The sequence below is a fragment of the Camelina sativa genome, chromosome 9, assembly GCF_030686135.1.
Source record: "Camelina sativa cultivar CO46 ecotype springtype chromosome 9, ASM3068613v1".
Lineage (NCBI taxonomy): Eukaryota > Viridiplantae > Streptophyta > Magnoliopsida > Brassicales > Brassicaceae > Camelina > Camelina sativa.
In genome coordinates this window covers 28,799,846-28,822,597 of record NC_141888.1, presented here as the reverse complement: position 1 = coordinate 28,822,597, position 22,752 = coordinate 28,799,846, and the positions used below count along the sequence as shown (strand labels likewise).

Below are 22,752 nucleotides of genomic sequence, written 5' to 3'. Positions count from 1 at the left end.
AGATTTGATTATGATATGCATAAGATCAATAATAACGATACATAAAAAAAAAGGTTCGGTGAAATAGCTTTCTAGTTCTAAGATTCTTGTACGGAAGTTCAACAAGAAATACATGAGAAAGCAGAAGAGGTAAAGTGTGCGCGTGTTTTGAGAAGAATGTGAGACACAAATCATCTCAGTTCATATGGAAATCAAATTAGGTGGCAGAGACGAGGCCTTGAACACAAGTGCCTTCCATTGGCCTTGATCATCGCCACAACTCCTGCAGTCACTCCAGCCCACAATGCTGTCGCCAGATACTGCTGCGTGTTCCTTCCCGCTGTTTTTATCAACCAACACGTCAATATCACAATTCAACCCTATAATCTATAAAACCAAATGAATCAAAAGCCTTTCTTTACCTTGATGAATTGAGAAAGATGTCACTGTTACACCACCTATCAACAATGCTGATGCTACTGGCAGAAACTGTTTCTTTTTCCAAAAAACAAACAAGATCTAGTCAGCTTCTTCTGTTTGTTGGATTGAGGTCTCGATCGTTTCAAATGCAATTTATATGTTTGCGTTCACATATGATACTAGATTCATTTAAGTGTCAAACGCAAAGGTCAACTAATTAACAGGTGAAATTTTGTTTAATATGTTCAAGACTGTGGTACGGAGGAACATACAGACGGTTGTGCTCCAATGGGCTGAAGTTGTGAAGGGCTGTTTGTGCCAACTGTGTATCGACCACTTATGAGATCCAAAGCATCCTGGAAAAGAAAAATCTGTATCAGTTTTTGTTTTCTCTACCTTCAGTTTATCATCTTTCACCTCACTTCTAATTTGCTGCTTCATTTATAAGTGTAGGAAAAACTTGCCTGCCTTACACCATCCTGGAAGTTATTCAGATAATATCTCGACATCGCACTGATGCCATCTTTGATTGCTCCAGCCATAGTTTGTTTCCCGTACCTTCACCAAAACACCCCATAGCGTATATTACTATTATCATTTACATGGTCATTCTAAATAAGTAATTTCAGCCCAAGTCCTAAAGCATTTTAGAGAAACTAAACCCACAGTAAATAGAAAACTCAAGATTGCTATTACAGGTTATCAATCTTGTAATAACGTATTGAGATAACATCATGGAAAATTCTGACAGTGTTGATGCATGGTTAAGACAAAAGCTTTAACTGTAAACTTAAAAAGACATCGTCACTATCACATGAATTGTTAGCCAACTAAAATCAATATGGTCTTTCAAAGGAGCACAAGCAGACTATGTCTCACCTGACGAGGTCACCCTTAAGAGCATATGTCCCGGCGTATTGCAAGCTAATCTCGTCCCCTTGCTCAGCCCAAACTATGAGAAAAGCAAAAGGATTAAAGGTTTTGATGAAGAGAGAAGATATCTACAGCTTTAAAAGCTGGACACTGCACTGAATTTTTTGAAAATGATGACAACCACTTACTTGTTCTGAACTTTGTGTAATCATCTTCGAACAAAGACACACAATCTGTGGAATCAAACACCCCGATCCTTTGAAGTTGTAGATTCAGAATTTTTTGGGCCATGTAACTCTTTTCATATGATGCAACAAAAAGGAAAGAAAGCAATCAGAAGCAACTCAATTAGAAAGGTTTAGAATGTATACTAGCTGTTCAATGGTAGTGTTTGCATCTTAGGTACAAGGTTTCAGTTACGACCTTTTAAAAAGCTTTACAACAAGTATTTTTTTTAAGCCGTTAGGTGCAACCAGAGATGATATTACGTCAATTTTACATATATGAAAACAGTGATTTTTGCCCCAAAAAAATAGTTTAAATGCATAGCCAAGTTCCCAAAATCTCAGATGACACAAAAGAGGGTTTACCAACAGTTCTTTACACGCCCCACCCAATATCACCCATGAGTTTATATATAGAACATACCGTACCAATCAAGATGGCTATTGGAAATGGAAAACCAAGAGTAAGAAGAATAATAATTCAACAAACCTGGGTAACATTTGTGCGGTCAAGACAGTCAATGCAATTAGATCTGATCACTCCTTTCTGCTCTTCTAGGATGTTCTCGTCTGCGTCTACAAGGAAATATCTGCTCAGATTGGATTAGTTGCAGCTGAAATAAAACGCTCAGTACACAGCTAGCAGCAAGCTAACTTGAGCCAAACAAATAACATCTGACTGCTAACCATATTAACTTAGCTGAAATGAGCAGAACAAAAACCATAGTTTTTCTGCTTACCCTTGCTTTTCAAATGCATCCCCAATCTGTTCATACAGTACTCCCAAGTTGTCGAAGTTTGTAGTTCCACAGACCTGATGGAAGTCAAAGGAGACATATCTGCGTCCAACAATCTCATTAACTAACAATATCTCTTAATCCACTTGACGTGTATGATCTAAGAAAACTTAAGGTAAAAGAAAAATTTCACAGTCAACGCTGAGAGATAATCCCAAAAAAAAAAACCTAATACATAAAGGATAGAAGGTAAATGCGTTATATGGATATAGTGTTTTACCTCACAGTTTGAAGCTTCTCCATTTCGGTGGCATATGCCTTGCTTAATTCACCTTCAGCTCCATGCTAATGCAGTCCAATATCATACATTATAAGTAAGCAAGTGAAAATTTGCATAGCAGCAACCACACTAAAGTTGAAGCCAAATGTCCTAATTTTCACATGTCAAAGTGCACATATGTTTTTTGCCATTTACTTTTGTTATCTGGAATGAGGAGAAAAGAAATCAACCTGATCTGTTAGGTCAACTGCAATAACTTCTCCATATCTTTGGCAAAGATCATGGAAATGGCGCTGCACGACTTTTGGCTGGAGGCAGAAGTAAAGTAATTAAATCTGAGGGTTGGACAGAGTATAACTAATCTGGTCACAAGATCTTTAAAAGTTACCGTATCATCATGCTTATTTATCTTAAGCTGTGGCTTATAGCTCAAATCAACGATCTGCTCCCAAAGAAGTGGGATTGAACCTCGAACCTAGTAAGTGAAAGCGAGACAGTTACAGTCGGCAAGAAATGAAAGGGAAGCTTAAAAAATCAAAACAGAGAAGAATAAAAGCAAGGTTCCCTACATGATCAAGTGGAGAGATGAAGCAACAAATAATGAAATAGGGAATTTCGAGTAAATCAAACCATATCAAAGAAAACTTCAAACAGTAAACCATTCAGCCGAAATGCTATGAAAAAAATCTCACATGGATCAATGAATGTGATTCTACAGATTATGCAAATGAAATAATACATCATTTTAACAGGACACTGCAAAAAATGAGCTCCTAACAACAGTATACCTGCAATACTGAGAACTTGAAACCATTAATCTCCACTATTTGTTCAGTTTCGACAAAATTAGCCGTGTCCCCCTCCAGATTGGCTCCTCTTCTCCACATACGTGTACCTGGGATGCCAATTTCAGAATCACTGTCAAACAAACATGCATTCAACTGAATTTTCCAGCAGTACTACAAGTTAAACCCTACCTAGACGCCGTGTACAGCGCCTGGAAATTAGCGATATCACAGCAGGAGAATCCTTGAGCTTTAGCTCAGCAACTTGGTAGCTTAAACCATTAGTTAATGTTAAACAACACGTATTGGAGTATCATCTATTAGAATCATATTTGAAAGACAGCATTAGAAATATAAAAAGTCCAAGAAGATGCGAAACAGAAGATAAAACAAAAAGGATATTCCCTTGAAGTAGAGGAAGAATAAAACCATCCAGCTGCCACAATAAAGGACGGTCAGATCAGTAAACTTTGACATGGAATGAGAAGATAACACAATTAAAATCATAAATCTTACTTTGCGTTCGATCAGTTCCTCCAAAAGACGCCAGTTCCAAACGAATCGAGGGTCAGCCTGACAAGCAAATAAACATTCAGCTAACTTTAACTCGACGAACTAACACAACAATGTAAGATCCAAGAAGATCCCTTTTCTAAAGATAGAAGCAGATGAAAATCCAACCTGCTTCCAAATGGGCTTACGATTCCAACCTTCAGCTAGCTTGCACCTTCTTTGCAAGCTGCAACATTGGATCAATGTAACCAATATATATATATTAAGCCACGGAAATCGGTAACACTCTTTACTCAAGATCATCAGATAGTGAAAACTTACTTCAATGTTATATCTGTCTCATATGAAAAATACAATCCAGGGGTCGCCTCAAGTGCTTGTAACAGAGTCCTAAAATATGCTTCATCCTTTTTCTGCACAAGCCACCATTTCAGAGAAGTGACCACGTTCTTTAGAAAACTTAACTCATTCATAAACTCCAAACATTAAAAAAACCCCAAAAATTCGTATATCAATTAAACTTAACAAGAGCAAACCTTACTTCTTGAGCAGTAGCAAACCTCAAAGCCTCATTGCAAGGTAGGAATTTCATACCGGTAACTCTAAAAATCGGAAAACCGAGGAAACTCCCAGCTTTCTCCCGAGACGTTATAACGAGCAAGTATGTTCCTATACATGAATGAAGTGGAAACCCCAGCATATAAAAAATCTCATAATCGGAGCCAAACACAGTACTGAGCAGAAACCAAAAAAAATACAAAAGAGAAAATATATAATCACCTGCTAAGAGCCTAATGGTTCCTCCTACGCCATAGATAGTAGAGACTTTAGTAGGATTCTCAGAAGATGCGTCTTCTGCAGTAGCGAAGAAACAGCAATGAACATCAAATATGGTCGAACACTTCAACAGCATAAAACACTAAACCTAACGAGAAATTGAATCAACAGATTCCTCTACTCACGAAATCAAAACATAAAACGGAGAGAGTGTTGATGATTAGTACCATCAAGACGTTTGATATTGCCATCACGCCGATTAACGGAGAAGCCGCCTTCATGAGGCGAAGAATCGACTGGTGTGACGACGTACTTATCAGGAAACTCAAGAAGCTTAAATTGATCGTTAAGCTTGAATCTAGTCAAAGATGGAGCGATCTCCATTAACGCAAACACAGAGGTTTTCAAAAATAGGAATAGAATTGAAGGAAGATGATGATGTTGTTTGTTAGAGTTATGTTCAATCAAAACGGGATCAGGAGAGAATAAAAAGATAGAAAATTCAATGATTTGTTCATTTTTTTTCCTTCATAGTTGACTGGCCACGTGTTTGGTGTATTTATGGGCTTTCTTTGGGCCTTACATTAAAAGCGGTCCTACTGCTTTAATGAATATGGTGACTAATGACTACGTCTATCAGTCTATGTCCATTTCCGGTTCGGTTCAGATTTGTTGGTTTAATTAGGTGTAATCGTTTTGGTTCGGTTCGGTTTAGATTTCTGGAGAAGAAACCCAATGTTAACTCACCCGACAGTGGGCCGACATAACCAGTACTACTGCCCAAAGAGGATGGTGCCACGTGGCAATGATTGAATCAAAGGCCGCCAAAACTGTTACGTAGGTAGGCTTATCGCCGGTGACTTACAGCCACTAGTTTCCCGAAACAGCAACACAGCCAAAAAAAAACAAAAAAAAAAAGGAGCTCACTCACACCATCTCCGGCCAGAGACGACGATTCTTCTCTCCTCCGACGTTTCTATGACTACTTCGATTCTCAACACCGTCTCCTCCATCCATTCATCCAGAGTTACCTCCATCGACAGAATCGGAGTTCTCTCTCTCCGTAATCCCGATTCCGTCGACTTCACTCGTCGGCGTTCTGGTTCGTCGACGTTAGTCTTCCGATCACCGGGTACTTTACACTCCGTTAGATGTAATGCTTCTGGACAATGTCTTCGGATGTTTTTTTTACTGATTGTGTTCTTTGTTCGTAGGGAGGAGATTTGTTGTGCGTGCGGCGGAGACTGATACGGATAAAGGTTTGATTTTTTTTAAATTCTTTGAATTATTATTTTTCTCTGCTAAGTTTTTAAAACTAAATTTGACACTTGAGAGGATTTGAATTTTACGACGGCAGTTAAATCTCAGACGCCTGACAAGGCACCAGCCGGTAGTGGTTCGAGCATTAACCAGCTTCTCGGTATCAAAGGAGCATCTCAAGAAACTGTAATTTTCTTCTTCTTCTTCTTGGATCTTTTATAATTTTGGGTTTTGAAATTTATGTAAATGAGAATAAATTTGTCATAGTTTAGGTCTTTTTCTATTAAAAGTAATCTCTCTCTCATAACATAACCTTTGTATATATATTAATGTTTAGCTACCAAATTATGTGAAAATATTGTTTGTTAGCTAAAAAAAGAGTTGAATTTGATTGTTTAGAATAAATGGAAGATTCGACTTCAGCTTACAAAGCCAGTCACTTGGCCTCCATTGGTTTGGGGAGTCGTCTGTGGCGCTGCTGCTTCAGGTTTGTGTTAACACATCACTATTCATTAAGTTTTTTTCTTTCATGACTAAATCTTTGGTTTGCTCAAAAGACATCTTTCTTTCTTTAATTTTTTTGCTTCCTGCAGGGAACTTTCACTGGACTCCAGAGGACGTTGCTAAGTCGATTCTTTGTATGGTGATGTCCGGTCCTTGTCTTACTGGCTATACACAGGTCTGGTTTTGACAAGACAAAAAATCTAGAGTTGTGCTTATGGTAATGCATTTTCTTAGTGCTGCATAAACTTAGATGTGTTGTCGATTTTACAGACAATCAATGACTGGTATGATCGAGATATTGACGCGATTAATGAGCCATATCGTCCAATTCCATCTGGAGCTATATCAGAGCAAGAGGTAACGTGACAGAGAGAACATTGTGTAAGCTTTGATCACTTTTGTGATTCTTATTTGTACCTTCTTGTTTACAACTCTTTCAATGCAGGTTATTACACAGTTCTGGGTGCTATTATTGGGAGGTCTTGGAATTGCTGGAATACTAGATGTGTGGGTAAGTTGGCGGTTCTGACATAAACTTGTCCAGTTTATAAAGGCACATCAGATTTACTAAATCTTCCTTTTTCCAGGCAGGGCATACCACTCCCACTGTGTTTTATCTTGCTTTGGGAGGTTCATTGCTATCTTATATATACTCTGCTCCACCTCTTAAGGTAATTTCTTGTCCTAATTTTCGCTCCTCTAATGACAAGACATTCTGTGTTTTCTTCCAGATGGAAGAGGATAAGTTTTGGAGTTTAGGACTTTAATATATTGATATATGAACTGACTCTTGCAGCTAAAACAAAATGGATGGGTTGGAAATTTTGCTCTTGGAGCAAGCTATATCAGTTTGCCATGGTAAGATATCTCGTGCATTAATATATGGTGTTGTTCTCATCTCATTGAATTGTTTCTTTCTCACTTGATTTGATAGGTGGGCTGGCCAAGCATTGTTTGGCACTCTTACACCAGACGTCGTTGTTCTAACACTCTTGTACAGCATAGCTGGGGTACTCTTCTTACGTCCTTTACATTATCTGATATAGCCTGCTATTGCTTCATGTTGTTGTACTTTTGTAATAATGCAGTTGGGAATAGCCATTGTTAATGACTTCAAAAGTGTTGAAGGAGACAGGGCATTAGGGCTTCAATCCCTCCCAGTAGCTTTTGGCACTGAAACTGCAAAATGGATATGTGTTGGTGCTATAGACGTTACTCAGCTCTCTGTTGCCGGTATGTAGTATTAATAGTTTTTTTTCAGTTGTGGCTTCTATATCTTCTGTTTGGTTCATTGGGGTCACAGAATGTACAGATATGAGCTAATGAAGAGGCATCCATGTTTATGTTTCATTTTGTGTGTTTGCTACATTTTCATACTTATATGGTCATATGCATAACCTACTATCTTTTTTAGTTTTCGGGAAATTCCTCCTTCCTAGGTTTGATTGTTACTAATGTAGTAAAATAGAGGCTTACAAGCTACTTTCCCCTGAGAGACACATTACCATTACTACTGGCTATGTTACACAGTAGCTGTTATATAGCACTACTAAAAGGTAGAGATCATCACTAGTAAATGTCTATTTGCTTTGCAGGATACCTATTAGCATCTGGCAAACCTTATTATGCATTGGCGTTGCTTGCATTGATCATTCCTCAGATTGTGTTCCAGGTAAGAACGTTAACAGTGTCACGTTAATATTAATTACATTCTTGTCGCTCGTCTAATCGCTACACTCTTTTCTTCAAAACTGCAGTTTAAATACTTTCTCAAGGATCCTGTCAAATATGACGTCAAGTACCAGGTATGTCCATCTAAGTGTTCACATGGGAATGAAAGTCAGATTGCTTATATCCCTGAGTGGTCTTTTTAACCAGAAGTTGCTTGATTACAGGCAAGCGCACAGCCATTCTTGGTACTCGGCATATTCGTGACGGCATTAGCATCGCAACATTGAAAAGGCGTATAATGGATGGGGTTTTTGGCCAAAGCAGAGGCGTTGAAACCGCAAATGTGGTCAAGTGGTGGCATCAACTAGTTTTTAAGATATTGTAAAATTACCTGCCATCAGTAGAAACAACTCTTGTTGTATCTTAAGCTGAACCGCGTTAAATTGTAATCGATGTACCACATAAGTGCGCCCTATCTTCTCGGTGTCCAGCTATCTTGATCAGTGGTCCATGGGGGGACCAAGCATCGAACCAAAAGTTTGCTTTCTCCCCATTTCCCAGGTCACATTTAATGAACGGTTCAACAATATGTCGTAGTGCTAATAGAGATTTCCAGTTCCAAGAGTCACTTGCTGAAGCGGTAATGGACCAGAAGCTTTTACCTCGCATGTGGTGATAGTGGTGTCAGGCGACCCAGAGTGATCCGCTTCCTGAGAACATCAGCCAGACAAGTTTGAGACATAGGGTGGTGTTCCATGTGCTTAGACGCCGAAGTCCTAGGCCTCCTTCTGTTTTTGGATAACAAGTGTTAGTCCAGGCGACCTTAATTCCTTTCCATCTATCAATAGAGCCAGACCATAGGAATCTGCTGCAAAGAGATTCCATTTGCTTTATGCACGCCTTTGGAAGGATAAAAGTTGAGATCCAGAAATTGATTTGGCCATAAATGACGGATTTCAAGAGTTGCAGCCTGCCAGCATAAGAGAGCGATCGGGAGGCCCATGCATTGAACCGCTTGGTTAGCTTCTCAAGAAGGGGGAGTATTCCGATATCCTCAGTTTCCTGCTCATCAAAGGTAAACCCAACTATCTAATGGGCAAGGAGCCAGTGGTGAATCCTAAGCTTGAGATGGCTGCGGATTCACTAGGCTCCAAACCCGCAGTGAATATTTGGGTTTTCTCATAATTCATTTGAAGCCCCGACCAAGAGGCAAACAGATCCATGACATCGCTAATCCCTTGTAGTGACGATGATGATCCATCAAAGAAGACCATTACATCATCGACGAACATGAGATGGGTAATGTCAAGTTCCTTTGTTTTGGGGTGATGTTGAATAAACCCTGCCGCAAAGCTTGATCGCATTAGCTGGCTGAAGACTTCCATGGCAATGACAAACAAATATGGTGAGATGGGGTCCCCTTGTCGTAATCCTCTTGAACTCTTGAACTAGCTAGAGGTGACTCCATTTACACAGACAGAGAATCGCGGAGTCTCAATGCATTGCCTGATCCAAGTGATGAACCTGTCAGGAAACTGGAAAGCTTGAAGAGCAGCGATTATAAAGTCCCATTTCACCGAATCAAAGGCTTTACAAAGATCCACTTTGAGCATTCCCCTGGGGCCAATGTTCTTCCTTCCATAACCAATTACAAGCTCAGATGCTAGTAGCACGTTCTCTGCAAGGAGTCTACCAGGAAGGAAAGCTGATTGAGCATTTGAGATTACTAGAGGAAGGAGGCTCTGCAGTCGACCCGCTATAAGCTTCGAAATCACTTTGTATACTGTGTTACACAAAGATATTGGCCTGAAGTCTGTCGTGGAAGCTGCATTTGGGATTTTTGGGATGAGGATAATGGTAGTGGCGTTCCATTGTTGCAGCATTTGGCCTGATCTGAAGAACTCTCTGACAGCTTCGATGATCTCAGGTCCAACAATGTGCCAGCATGACCTGAAGAATTCAGCAGGATAACCATCAGGTCCGGAGGCTTTGTTCCTTGGGAGAGAGAAGACAGCCGCTTTAATGTCTTCAGGGGAGAAATCACTTGCGAGTAGGTCTTGCTGAACCCTGGAGCATCTGAACTGAAGAAGACTTGATATATCAGCCGGATCAAATTGGAGCGGCTCCTCAAAGCCACCAAGCAGGGAGGAGAAGTAATTTACACAATGCTCTTGGATATCCTCTTGAGAGTCAATTCTATGCCCATTTGAATCCATCATGAAGTGTATGTGGTTCATTGCTTGTCTAGCAGAGGTCATACGGTGGAAGTATGAAGTGTTAAGATCTCCTTCGCGTAACCAAGTTACTCGAGACCTCTGACAGAAAAAGACTCTTCAGCCTGAAGGAGTGTTTGCCATTTTTCATTTGCTGCTTTCTCCAAGTCTGCAACAGTAGAAGGAGGAGCTGAGAGGAGCTGTTGTTGGAGTTGAAGAACCTCAGCGTGGGCGTCATTTACTCGTTTCTCCAAGTCAGAATAGTTGTCGCGACTGAAAGCTCTGATGCATCCCTTGAGGGCTTTCAGTTTTTTTGCTATCCGGAACATGGCAGAGCCGACAATGTTTATGCTAAGCCATTGATCTGCGACCATAGGAGCAAAGTTTGGGTCTAAGAGGAGGAAATTCTGAAACCTGAATGCTTTTCTATGTCTCTGCACTATCAGATTTAGTGTGATGCAGCAGGGTGAGTGATCAGAAAAGTCAGGTTGGCCAAAGTAACCAAAAGAGGAAGGAAACTTGTGGTGCCAATCTTCATTTACCAGAATCCTATCCAATTTCTTGGCTATGGGGTTACTGGTCTGCTTATTCCACCAGGTGAAAGAACATCCCCTGTAGGTAAGATCCACCAGCTCGGAGTATAGAAGACAATCCCGAAACAGTCTAGTGAGAAGGTCAGTATTCGGGTTTAATGAAACAGAGGAGTCCGAGTGAGTAAGAGTTTGGTTAAAATCACCAAGGACTGTCCATGGTTTCCCAACAATGCGAGAGTCCGCAGCCATACCAATCAGCTCAGCCCAAAGATTTCTCCTAGCCTGCTCCTTATTCGATGCATAGACAAAAGAGACTACTACCTTTGACTGATCACCCGGAAGAACCACTAAACAAGTTATTACTTGAAGTGACTTGGAAATAACCGATAGCTGAACACTTGGGTGCCACAATACCCAAATTTTCCCTAGCTCCGAAAAAACGTAGTTGTCATCAAACAACCAACCAGGCAGCAACGCGTTTATAAACTTCTGTTGCTTTGGTTGTTTGACATGAGTCTCAATAAGACTCCCAAAAAGAGGTTGGTTTATCCGATACCAATCCTCAAATCTGCGTCGGTGGCTTAATTTATTAAAACCTCTCACATTCCAGAAAAAACGTCTATATACATTGATTAATGGGATTTGGAGCCCTTGCCCCTAGCAAACCGTTGTTGTCTCTGTGAGAACATCCGTAAAAAGCTAGCTTCGTCCAAATCAGGGTCAGCACCATCATCTGAAGATTGGACGTCTGAGGAATCAGAAGGCAGACTTTTATCTGGCGGGGTCGAAGGGTTATCAGGGTCAGCTTGCAAAGAGTCAAGCCCAATGTCAATGCAGAGGGAGTTCTCTTGCCTCAGGGAAGAGGAAGGAACCGGGACAAAGGGACTGTTATGCTTCTTTTTGACTTGGATCCATTCAGAAACAGTCCCGGGGACAATCTCTGAACTGGGCGGTGGAGTGGTTTGATGAAGAGTGGTAGAAGGCTGGCCTGAAGTAGAAGGCTGACTTGGTGTGATTGCAGAGGGCTCCTGAATTTCTTTTCCTTTCTTCTTAGGCTCTGTAACCGGAAGAGTGGATGACTCCGGTCGGGAGGGGGAGGAGGCTTGAGGCTTCTTGACCCTGTAGACTTTTTCTTGCTTCTTGGCCTTTGCACGAGGGCATTCAGCTGTGCTATGGCAAACAGATTTGCAAGAGGTACAGAGGATAGGAGCTACTTTACAGCACTTCAGGTTGTGACCCACCTCTTTGCAGAACGAGCAGACCGGCGGCATCCAGGGACTGGAAACCAGAACACGGCTAATCTCCCCAGAATCAAATTGAACGTTTACAGCCTCTGGAAGAGGTTTCCTAGGGTCAATCAGGGTGAGGACTTTCGCGACCTCAAGATTGGTCATGTTCTTAGTCGACTGGTGGAGACGAATTGGTTCACCCACCTGACCTGCGATAAACTCGAAACCTTCTTCATGGAAGAACTGGAAGGGGACGTCGCGCAACTCCAGCCAGACAGGTGCAGACGAGAGCTCAGGCTTTTGGGGGGTAACTCTAGGTTGCCATTTTGCTACGAACATCGTTTGGCCTTCAATCTGCCAGAGACCCTGATTTAGTACTCGGTTTCGAGTTGTAGCATTTGGGATCTTGAAGAGGAAGGCGTTGCCCTCCATCTTAGTAACAATGATGTCACGGTGCATCTTGCTCCGGATACCGTTGGCAATGGCATGGACTGTTCCCTGAGCCGGCGGATCAGAGTAAAACTGTCCGAGAATGAAACAATCCCATGACTTCTGGTTTCTCTGGATGATAGAATTTGGGATCTTAACGCAAGACTCGCCTGAAGGGAGAGTAAAAGATGTGCCCTTCTTGGATAGGCGGCGGGTGGAACCTTTGAAAAAACCTAACCAAGGGGCTTCTTTGGGATCTGGGTCTGCTGCCGAAACAACATTCACAGGAGCGTACTGTTCACTTGGATTGGAGCTAGAGTGCTGCAGATCTGAGGGTTTGGAAATTCGGTCAGATAAAGCAGAGATGTCGGGGACATTCTGCTTTAGAGAGGTCTGGGGAGGGGATGGAGGTGAGGGGGGTGACTGAGGAGGGTGGAGGGGGGAAGGCGGAGGAGGGTCTGGCAGAGACGAGGAGGCTTTTCCAGTAGGGAGATCTAGATCTCGATCTGGTCGCGGGGGGTTTTGGGACAACGGTGGCGGAGCCTTTGCTTTGCGGGAGTTACCTTTCTTCCTCATGAGGAGAGGAGGGCCTGGGAGAATCAAGGGGACAGCGCTCCGACGTCGAGGTCGACGCCGGACAAGGTGGGAGAACGCAGTCACTTTTCCGCTCTGTTGAGAGAGAGAAAAAGTTTTTTTTTTCAATTCTTCGTCTGTTTCATTTTCTCGACGCATGTTACAAGTAACCAAAAAAAAATATAGGATAAAACATATATAATTCAGATTCAAACCATACCGATGATTGGAGTAAAATCATATCGATCATGGTTCTTGAATTTTTCATCAATATCTTCTTCCACATCTTCATTAGCTGCACTTTGATCTTCCATGGCGGAGGAGAGGAGGGTCTGAAAATTAGGGCCATATTATTATTGTAGCGGAATAGAAGAGGCTAATTTGTTGGTGTGACAAATAAACTTATAAGGGTTTAGGATTAGGGATGTAAATTTGGGAATATTATACAACCCCGTTTATTAAATCGTACGTATGTTTTAGGAAATTTTCCCAAGATTACTCTAACGAATCCGATATCATTCAAAATCCTCATGTCCTCTCCAATGCCCTAGACTTAAACCGACCGGATCATTTTTTGGGCCTGCAAATTTTCAGACCGGCCTTAGACCTTCCCAACGGAGGTTTTAAGAGAAAAGAAATTAAAAAATAAATCAGAAAATAGAAAAAAAAATGTGGAGCTCCTCTTATATAGTAACCTTAATTTCACATAAGAGATTGTGTCGTTAAATCTGATGAGAAATTCCATGTTTTTTCAAGTATGTCATCAAGAACTTTGCCGTCAACTAGAATCGAAAAATGACTCCACAGAGTTCTCCTTCCCGTTCATAGAAGAAGTGAAATTCATATTGAAGACATTTATTAATTGTAACTTCTACTGTAAACATTTTTTTACGTTTTGTATGTTTAAAAATTAATTACATTTTAATAAAATCTTAAATGTTTAAATATGTATACTTTTATTCCATTTAAAAATTTTAAATTTCAAAAAACTATATTTTAAAATATAAGAGACTTAAAATTAGATCTTACCATTGAAAGGATTATTTTTAATTAGAAGATCAAAGGTTCTTATTTTTTTTAATGTACATAATATATTCATTAAAAAATCAAACAGTACTTAAGACGCTTAAAATTAAAATCCTCCAATAGTGATGCCCTTAGCTATTATTTACCAAAAAAGAAATAGTTGAAGCATATATATATCGTCGAATATTAAATAGCCACAACTACAAGCCGATCGATGGTGACGTGGATGGATAATTGCTTGTGGTGTGAGAACAGAACACCTTCGATTATTACGCAACCCGACCAATTCGACGAATCTGATAACATACTCATTCCTTCTTCTTCTTCTTCTTCTTCTTCTTCTACAACACAAGATTCTTTCTCTTCCAATCATTTGCTAAACTTTTCTGATTATACAAAAAAAGAAGGTAAAAAACATCATCTCTTACTTGAAAGATTCATTCATATTTTCTAGTTGAATCTTCTTCTTACTTTTTTTTGTGATTCTAATCTCCGGTAATATAAAAAGACTCTTACTTTATGAAATCTTCTATTTTTCTCATCTTTTTCACCAGGAAGGAATCATGAGTAGTCTCAGAGCTGGAACGTTGGTGGTTCTTCTCTTGTTGGGTTTGATCTTGGTTTCTGACGCTAGATCTTTCGTTGACTCCACCACCACCCTCTCAGGTAAAAGACCATCTCTACTCATCATGGTTGATTCTATATATAAAAAAAGCTTGCTCTTTTATGGTTTAATTCTGATTCTTGTAGTGAAAAATAATTGATTTCTGTGGCTGTGGAGTTGAAGTAGATGAATGGTTCAGATAGTTTTATTTGATTACAAGTTTTGTTTAAGATTTTTCAACTAATCTTTTTTTGTCTTTTGGGTAGAGCAAGTTTCCAACAAGGAAGAGGTTTGCACTCTGTGTGAGGAATATGTTACTGATGCTCTCACCTACCTTGAGAAAAATGTCACACAAGCCGAGATCATTGATGATCTTCACGAACGTTGTTCCCAATTGCGTGGATTTGCGAAGCAGGTTCTCTCCTTTTGCTTGATGCTGAACCTTACATTTTTTTCTATATATTTTTGCTTCAGACTGGTTTTGTTTTGTTAATACAATATATTCAATTGTGTTGAGTAATAGTATGTTTTGATTTGGTTGATGCAGCAGTGCGTAACTTTGGTTGATTACTATGTTCCTCTCTTCTTCTTACAACTGAAGTCGTTTCAACCTCACTATTTCTGCAAGAGGTTGAATCTTTGTGGCAAAGTGGTTGCTCTTGTTGAAGATGTCCGTCAGGACAGTTGCGGTGTTTGCCACAGGACTGTTTCTGAGATTCTCATCAAACTTCAAGATCCTGACACACAGGTTTGTAGTAACTACAACATGATGAATTTATTATCCCTCTCTACTCTATCACAGGATTTATTTCGTCATTTCTGCGTTCTGTTTCATAGACTCATAGCACACTGATCACAGTCCAAGCTGCTACGCCCTTGTGTAGTCTAGATTGCTTTGTTATTGTTTTCTAAGACCAGTCTCAAACAGTTAAATGTGTTAAACTATCAGAGATCTTTATAGAGAATCCTCCTGAAGACTTTTCTTTCGTTTGTTGTACTGTTGATGAGTTTCGTATGTTTTATCTTCGATTATCCAGCTGGATATCGTTGAACTGCTTCTCAAGGGATGCAAATCGTTCAAGAACTACGCGAAGAAGGTTAGAATGATCAACTCAAATCCATAATAACCTTGCCTTAATGTGTTTATAATTCAATCATTTCTTTCTGTTTTTATGCGGTGTTCTTCTTGAACTTGTGCAACGCAACTGCGTGATCACATAGTAGTTAGTCTAGGCTTTTCTCAATTAACGGACTTGTGGCTTGTGTTAATTACAGTGCAAGACGTTGGTGTTCGAGTATGGACCTCTGATCCTAGTAAATGCAGAGGAATTCCTAGTGAAAAACGACATCTGCACACTCTTGCGCGCGTGTCCAGCTGAGAAATCGGTCCTAAGGCAGCCAGTGTTGGCGGATTCTTGAATGTTAGAACGATGCCATAATAGGATTTAAACACGTGCTGCTTCATAAGAATTGTTGTAGACTTGGTACTGTCTATATGTATTGATGGATTCAAAACACAACATCGAACATGTCTCTTTGCATTTGTGAATATAATGAATGGTTGCTATAAGAATTGTAACTCTACCATGATATGATTGTATTCTGTTCTATCCGTTTTTTTCTTACAGGTTTGTCAAACTGATTAGATTAAGGGATCCTCTATTTGCTTCTCCTGACATGTGGTGTTGCCGATATTATAGATTAAGAACTGACGAGAAACAGAGTAATTGGTTCATTCTGAACAATGTGGTTCAGTTATGGAACCTGCAGCAACCATTTTGTGTTTTCTGAAACTAAGTCTTGACTTTTAATTTGGCTTGGGCTCGAAGTTCAGATTAGAAAATCAAATCAACACCTCTCCACATTCTAGCAGAGACCTCTTCCCGACGATGGTAACAAAGGCAAAAATTATGTGCAATGGTAGAAGACAACAACATCATACTATATTGATTAAGAACTGAAGAGAGATGGAACTACAAAAGAAAACTAGATTAAACAAAAACAGTCAAAAGGTACCTACGATTTACCAAAGCTAGATTTGATTAACAGACATACCAACGTCTACAACTATTAACTAAAGAACATAAACGCATAGATGACATTGATGCATATCCCTGCACAATTATCATAGCCCTATTGCTTTCTTACCTACTCCATGTCGCAATTGTTTTACTCTCCTATACTCTACTCTTCTTCTTCTGTCTTCATCTTCACTGATGTCTCTTTCATTTCTGCTTCTCCGATGTTGTTACCCTGCGCTTCCTTTTGACAGCAGGGGCATTGACTCTTGATATGAGCGATGTTTGACTTGAGTTGATGAGCATCATTAACGGTAAGATCCTCTACATAGTCAACAAAGGCAAAAACTTCACCACGATTCTCAACTGCTTCAAGCTCAGCTCCAAAACCTTGGATTTCAACACTTTGGAGAGTGTTCTTTACGGGATTGAAGTAGAAGACGTAGTAGGGTTTACATGTATATTTCATACACAAAACAATGTCACCTGTAGCAGTCACTCCAGCAACTGAAAATTCGCAGGAAGCAAGGATATCATTAAGCGGCAGAGTGTAGACATACTTCACCCATTCCGGTATCTCAACATCCTCTAGAACCGACAGACATAACTGAACGGCACGTCTTCCATCAGCAGCGTCAGCGTAATTGCAATGAATCACACCTAATATACCCTTAGAGTTGACCAAACTCAATCTAGTAGGTTCCTCTCTCAATCTAGTAAGATCCTCAAGATGATCATTAAAGCATGATGCGTCAATAAACTTGAACTCCTCAGACCTCACATCAATGCTAACTATCACAAAAGATGGTTCAAGAAATGTTTGAGCTAAGTGATACAAAACCCCATTGATGCATATCCCTGCAGTGGAAGAGCGACGATACCGATAACCAGGGACATCCTTATACCTCCACTTGAGTTCTCCAGAATCTAATGTTAGAATGAAAGGATGATCCAAAACCTTAAATTGCTTATCAATGGGATCAAACCCTAGAAACCCTCGAGACCTACTGTACTTGATGACTTCTAAGCCCACATACAATCCCGTGATAGGGTTACAAATCAAAGGCGTCTTGTCAGCAATGATCTGCACAGTAGGGAAAAAGATCAAACCTGAGGCGTAGCTACAAATGTTATGGCTTACGTCTCCTGAGAACTTGGTATGATAATCCAAAGGAAGCGACTTTTCACATCGGTTATGTGGCTGAGGCGACGAGAAGAAGTCCCACTTGTTGTATTGATATCGTTCGACCGCAAACAAGATACGAGGACGAGTCGAGGACCTGGCCAGAAACAGTTTGGTGAATTCCTGACTGCGAAGCGTAGAGGCCCAGTGCTTCGACAGGGTACGAAACCTAGCGACTGACTTCGACGGCAATCTCGTGAATATCTCGAGGATCAGATCATTTGGGAGCGTTTCTTTGTTTCTTCCTCTCTCCATCAGACTCGCCGGAGAAGGATTTAGGGTTTTAGGGATACGACGACGCCGACGACGACAACAAGGTTGAAATTTGTGCCTTTTTCTTTCCTTTTTCTTAGTATTAAATTCGTCTGCGAATTAAAAAAAAAAAAAAAACATAAGAGTAAATTTTTATGGGCCTTTTGGGCTTTCGCATACTTGTGATTACTAAGCCCATTTATTCATTGCCGTAGTTTTTGCCTGTCTCACGTAGCTAAACTACTAAACAATAAACATGAAATGTGAACTGTATAAAATTAAAATTAATCGTTGATCACTGGTGTCTGGTGATTACAAGACGAACAACGAAATGTACAAGGTACTTGCATAACAAATAGAGCATCAATAGGCCGAAAGAATTCACAATATTCAGGTTTTGTTTCTGGACAGATAATTTAGTTTTTTTCTATTAAGGCAAATAAAATGTTTATTTCTCTTAAGTTTAATACATTTAAGTAAAATGTTAATTACAGAAATAAAAAGGTATGTATAGAAATTAAACACATCAAAATTGTACTTAGTGTGGTCAACTAAATTACTTTAAATATTTAATTTAATTCTAAATTTAACGTAAGAAATTTTACAGTGTACATAGTTGTTACGTATGTTTTGTCAGAAATTTTTACATATAACCACGAAATATCTCTAGTGGTAGTGGGTGCATGACTGGTACCAGGACTGACGTGGCCAAAAGTGTCAAAGATTAATACCAGGACTGACGTGGCCAAAAAGTGTCTCAGATTTTGACCAAGTCATATAACTCATGAGATTAATTTGTGGCATTTTGATGTAAGAATCCAACTGACTCTCTAGGAGACAATTATAATTATAATGAATGATTAGAAACGGTCGGAATGACTTTATAGCCGTTGTTGGTCATGTTTCTCTCGCTTACCGTTTTTTCTTTTGGGCGCAGGACCGAGAACAAGTGAAAAAAACTAGCCGTTACAATAAACATAAACTAAACTTCTTGTCTTTGTCTTCTTCCTCGTCACTCCAACCATAATTAAGTCTTTTGCTACAACACTCCCTCACTCCAACTTATTCATTCCCTCTCTCACTGAACATCTCAATCTTTTTTTTCTCTCTCTCTCTCTCTCTCTCTCTCTTTGGTTGTACTCTAAAAGAAAAGAAAAACAGAGGAAGGAGAGAACAAACCAAGAACTCGAAGCTCCCTGCTCTTCTCATCTTTCCTCTTCGCTTTCTAGTTTTTCAATTTTCTTTGTTCTTGATTCTTTTGAAATGAATTATCTTTACAAAAGCCCATTTCGAATTTATAAATTTAGTCTCATTTTGTGTCTCTCACTCTTCTCTGCTCAAGCTGTTGCAGGTGGTGGTGGTGGTCACTCTTGGGATGGAATCGTGGTGACTCAAACGAACTACCAGGCGCTCCAAGCGATCAAACATGAACTCATTGACTTCACCGGAGTTCTCAGAAGCTGGAACAACTCTGCCTCCTCTCAAGTTTGCTCCGGCTGGGCTGGAATCAAATGCCTCAGGGGTCAAGTGGTCGCCATTCAGCTCCCTTGGAAGGGACTCGGTGGCATTATCTCTGAGAAGATTGGACAGCTTGGGAGTCTCAGAAAACTTAGCCTCCACGACAACGTTATCGCCGGTTCAGTTCCTCGTTCCCTTGGCTACCTCAAGAGCCTCCGCGGGGTCTATCTCTTCAACAATCGCCTCTCTGGTTCGATCCCAGCCTCACTCGGTAACTGCCCTCTTCTCCAGAGTCTCGATCTCAGCAATAACCAGCTCACTGGAATCATCCCGGCTAGTCTTGCTGAATCCACGAGGCTCTACAGGCTCAATCTCAGCTTCAATTCACTTTCTGGTCCCCTTCCGGTTAGTGTAGCCAGATCATATACCCTCACGTTTCTTGATCTTCAGCATAACAACCTCTCTGGTTCTATACCCGACTTTTTGGTTAATGGCTCTCACCCTCTCAAAACGCTGAACCTTGACCATAATCTCTTCTCGGGAGCTGTTCCTTTGTCTCTCTGCAAGCATAGTCTGTTGGAAGAGGTGTCTTTAAGCCATAACCAGCTCTCAGGTTCTATTCCCAGAGAATGTGGAGCTCTTCCACACCTCCAGAGCCTTGATTTTTCTTACAACTCAATCAACGGAACCATCCCAGACAGTTTCTCCAACCTATCATCTCTGGTTTCACTGAACCTCGAAAGCAACCACCTCAACGGCCTAGTCCCAGATGCCATTGATAGGCTGCACAACCTGACAGAGCTTAACCTCAAGAGAAACAAGATCAATGGGCCAATCCCAGAGACAATAGGGAACATATCTGGAATCCAACAGCTTGATCTGTCAGAAAACAACTTCACAGGTCCAATCCCGTTATCACTAGTCCACCTGGCGAACCTTTCTTCATTCAACGTCTCCTACAACACCCTCTCTGGTCCTGTTCCACCTATTCTCTTCAAGAAGTTCAACTCAAGCTCTTTCGTGGGCAACATTCAGCTCTGTGGCTACAGCTCCTCAAATCCATGCCCTGCTCCTGATCACCATCATCCCATCACTCTTTCACCTACCTCATCACAAGAACCAAAGAAGCACCACAGAAAACTCTCGCTGAAAGATATAATTCTAATCGCCATTGGAGCTCTTCTAGCCATTCTGCTTCTATTATGCTGCATACTACTCTGCTGCCTGATCAAGAAACGCGCTGCACTGAAACAAAAAGACGGGAAGGACAAGATCTCAGAGAAAACAGTATCTGCTGCTGCAGCAACAGCATCAACAGGAGGTGAAATGGGAGGAAAGCTAGTTCATTTCGATGGTCCGTTTGTATTCACAGCCGATGATCTCCTCTGTGCCACAGCTGAGATCATGGGGAAAAGTACTTACGGCACAGCATACAAGGCCACATTAGAAGACGGCAATGAGGTCGCTGTGAAGCGTCTGAGAGAGAAAACAACCAAAGGAGTCAAAGAATTCGAAGGAGAAGTCACAGCTTTAGGCAAGATCCGTCACCAGAATCTTCTTGCACTAAGAGCTTACTACTTAGGACCTAAAGGAGAGAAGCTTCTCGTCTTTGATTACATGTCAAAGGGTAGTCTCTCTGCGTTTCTTCACGGTAAGCCAAAAAAAAATACAAACATTAACTTTGGATTTGATAAAGTTTACATTTTTATTGATCTAATTGATTGAATCTGACAGCTCGAGGACCAGAAACCCTAATTCCATGGGAAACAAGAATGAAGATAGCAAAAGGAATCAGTCGTGGATTAGCTCACCTTCACAGCAACGAGAACATGATCCATGAGAATCTCACAGCTAGCAACATTCTCCTCGACGAACAAACCAACGCACACATCGCTGATTACGGTCTCTCAAGACTCATGACCGCCGCAGCCGCCACAAACGTAATCGCAACCGCCGGAACATTGGGATACAGAGCACCGGAGTTTTCGAAGATCAAGAACGCAAGCACTAAGACCGATGTCTACAGCTTAGGGATCATCATACTGGAGCTTTTGACTGGGAAATCTCCAGGAGAGCCAACGAATGGGATGGATTTGCCTCAATGGGTAGCTTCGATTGTGAAAGAAGAGTGGACTAATGAAGTTTTTGATTTGGAGCTGATGAGAGAGACGCAAAGCGTTGGTGATGAGCTTTTGAATACTCTGAAATTGGCTTTACACTGTGTTGATCCGTCGCCTGCAGCGAGGCCGGAAGCGAGCCAGGTGGTGAATCAGCTTGAGGAGATTAGGCCGGAGACTGAGGTGGAGATGGAGACGACGGTGACTGGAGGTAAAGATTTAGGGTCAAATGAGGAGTAAAGGAAAGTTTTGGGGGATTTTATGGAAAAGGAATAAAGAAGAAGGGATCTATTATACAAATACCACATTTATATTTTTTTTCATTATTATTCTTTGATTGAAGTAATTTGTATAGAACAAAAATTTGGTTTGAAGTTTGTGCTAGTATTGTAATGTGATTCAATTATTCATTCTTTTTTGGTTCTTCAAGTAATACAATAATTGATTTTTTATTCATTCTTTGTTTGGCTATTTCTATGTTAGACTTGTTGAAATACAACATATAAGTTGCTTTAAGAAAACAAAATAATTTTTTTTTTTTTTTTTTTGCTAAACTGTTAATATCATTAATAATGAAATGTTTTGGCTTTTACAAAAAGAGCCTTAACATTTGACTTCTTGGCAAAAAAGAATAAAAACAAGGGAATCAAAATGGGGAGATCACTGGGAAGAAAGATCAAACTAGCCAGGCTAGGAGCAGATTGCGGAAGCGCTTTCTAGCAAGCCTTGCGAGGATGATGTTTCTGAGGTCCTTGTCTAAGAGCTGAAAGGTGGCTGCAGACGAGAGCGCCGGTTGGTTGTGAGTAAGGTTGTTCCTCTGCTTCCAAATGTTGTAGGTGACGGCCTGAGCAGCGAGCTTACGCAGGAGGGTCGGGGCAGCAGGAGATGAGGCTCTAACCCAAGAAAGCAGCTCTGACCAAGAGATAAACGACACTCGAGAAGGATCCAGTTTAGAGAGAACTCTGATCCAGATGTTCCGAGCAAAGTTGCAGGAGAAAAACAGATGGTTACGAGACTCGGGGGTCAAGTCGCAGAAAGGGCAGTTGGGGGAAGGAATAAGGCCCCATTTGAACAGGCGCTTCCTTGTTGGTAAC

At 40.7% G+C, this 22,752-nt stretch overlaps 5 protein-coding genes and 1 pseudogene across 8 annotated transcripts; 3 read left to right on the top strand and 3 right to left on the bottom strand.

Moving 5' to 3' along the window:
- Positions 1-3: 3 nt before the first annotated feature.
- On the bottom strand, positions 4-5,114 carry LOC104781020 (phosphoinositide phosphatase SAC8). Of its 2 annotated transcripts, XM_087466015.1 has the most exons (20): positions 4,816-5,114; positions 4,592-4,666; positions 4,353-4,480; positions 4,133-4,224; positions 3,980-4,037; positions 3,815-3,871; positions 3,703-3,734; positions 3,491-3,573; positions 3,302-3,408; positions 2,902-2,988; positions 2,744-2,821; positions 2,514-2,578; positions 2,237-2,335; positions 1,987-2,086; positions 1,461-1,569; positions 1,279-1,351; positions 864-957; positions 672-755; positions 402-468; positions 4-319 (listed from the first exon to the last, which is right to left on the bottom strand). In XM_087466015.1, exons 1-20 carry the CDS (start codon positions 4,970-4,972, stop codon positions 192-194), a joined length of 1,773 nt encoding a protein of 590 aa, XP_087322141.1. In that variant the 5' UTR covers positions 4,973-5,114; the 3' UTR covers positions 4-191. The 2 variants fall into 2 exon arrangements, with proteins under 2 accessions (XP_087322141.1, XP_087322140.1); XM_087466014.1 differs by lacking the exons at positions 3,815-3,871; positions 3,980-4,037; positions 4,133-4,224; ... (1 more) ...; positions 4,592-4,666; positions 4,816-5,114 and having other exon boundaries at positions 402-474; positions 3,491-3,734.
- Positions 5,115-5,341: 227 nt separating this feature from the next.
- Positions 5,342-8,498, top strand: LOC104711728 (chlorophyll synthase, chloroplastic). Of its 2 annotated transcripts, none has more exons than XM_010428457.3 (14): positions 5,342-5,720; positions 5,803-5,847; positions 5,946-6,034; positions 6,248-6,335; positions 6,442-6,527; positions 6,623-6,709; positions 6,798-6,863; positions 6,940-7,023; positions 7,149-7,210; positions 7,287-7,362; positions 7,441-7,585; positions 7,948-8,024; positions 8,110-8,157; positions 8,248-8,498. In XM_010428457.3, the coding sequence occupies exons 1-14, from the start codon at positions 5,567-5,569 to the stop codon at positions 8,308-8,310; spliced, it is 1,170 nt and encodes a 389-aa protein (XP_010426759.1). In that variant the 5' UTR covers positions 5,342-5,566; the 3' UTR covers positions 8,311-8,498. The 2 variants fall into 2 exon arrangements, with proteins under 2 accessions (XP_010426759.1, XP_019084840.1); XM_019229295.2 differs by having other exon boundaries at positions 5,442-5,690.
- Positions 8,499-10,325: 1,827 nt separating this feature from the next.
- LOC104711727 (uncharacterized) lies at positions 10,326-13,314 on the bottom strand. The gene is made up of 3 exons (XM_087465809.1): positions 13,216-13,314; positions 11,436-13,096; positions 10,326-11,337 (listed from the first exon to the last, which is right to left on the bottom strand). Exons 1-3 carry the CDS (start codon positions 13,312-13,314, stop codon positions 10,326-10,328), a joined length of 2,772 nt encoding a protein of 923 aa, XP_087321935.1.
- Positions 13,315-14,197: 883 nt separating this feature from the next.
- LOC104711726 (uncharacterized) lies at positions 14,198-16,203 on the top strand. Of its 2 annotated transcripts, none has more exons than XM_019229518.2 (6): positions 14,198-14,433; positions 14,581-14,692; positions 14,897-15,045; positions 15,178-15,378; positions 15,668-15,727; positions 15,906-16,203. In XM_019229518.2, the coding sequence occupies exons 2-6, from the start codon at positions 14,590-14,592 to the stop codon at positions 16,047-16,049; spliced, it is 657 nt and encodes a 218-aa protein (XP_019085063.1). In that variant the 5' UTR covers positions 14,198-14,433; positions 14,581-14,589; the 3' UTR covers positions 16,050-16,203. The 2 variants fall into 2 exon arrangements, with proteins under 2 accessions (XP_019085063.1, XP_010426757.1); XM_010428455.3 differs by having other exon boundaries at positions 14,223-14,433; positions 15,181-15,378.
- A 353-nt stretch (positions 16,204-16,556) lies between these two features.
- LOC104715564 (F-box protein At3g57580 pseudogene) lies at positions 16,557-18,191 on the bottom strand (annotated as a pseudogene).
- Positions 18,192-19,346: 1,155 nt separating this feature from the next.
- Positions 19,347-22,114, top strand: LOC104711724 (probably inactive leucine-rich repeat receptor-like protein kinase IMK2). The gene is made up of 2 exons (XM_010428454.3): positions 19,347-21,192; positions 21,276-22,114. Exons 1-2 carry the CDS (start codon positions 19,347-19,349, stop codon positions 21,896-21,898), a joined length of 2,469 nt encoding a protein of 822 aa, XP_010426756.1. The 3' UTR covers positions 21,899-22,114.
- Positions 22,115-22,752: the final 638 nt, after the last annotated feature.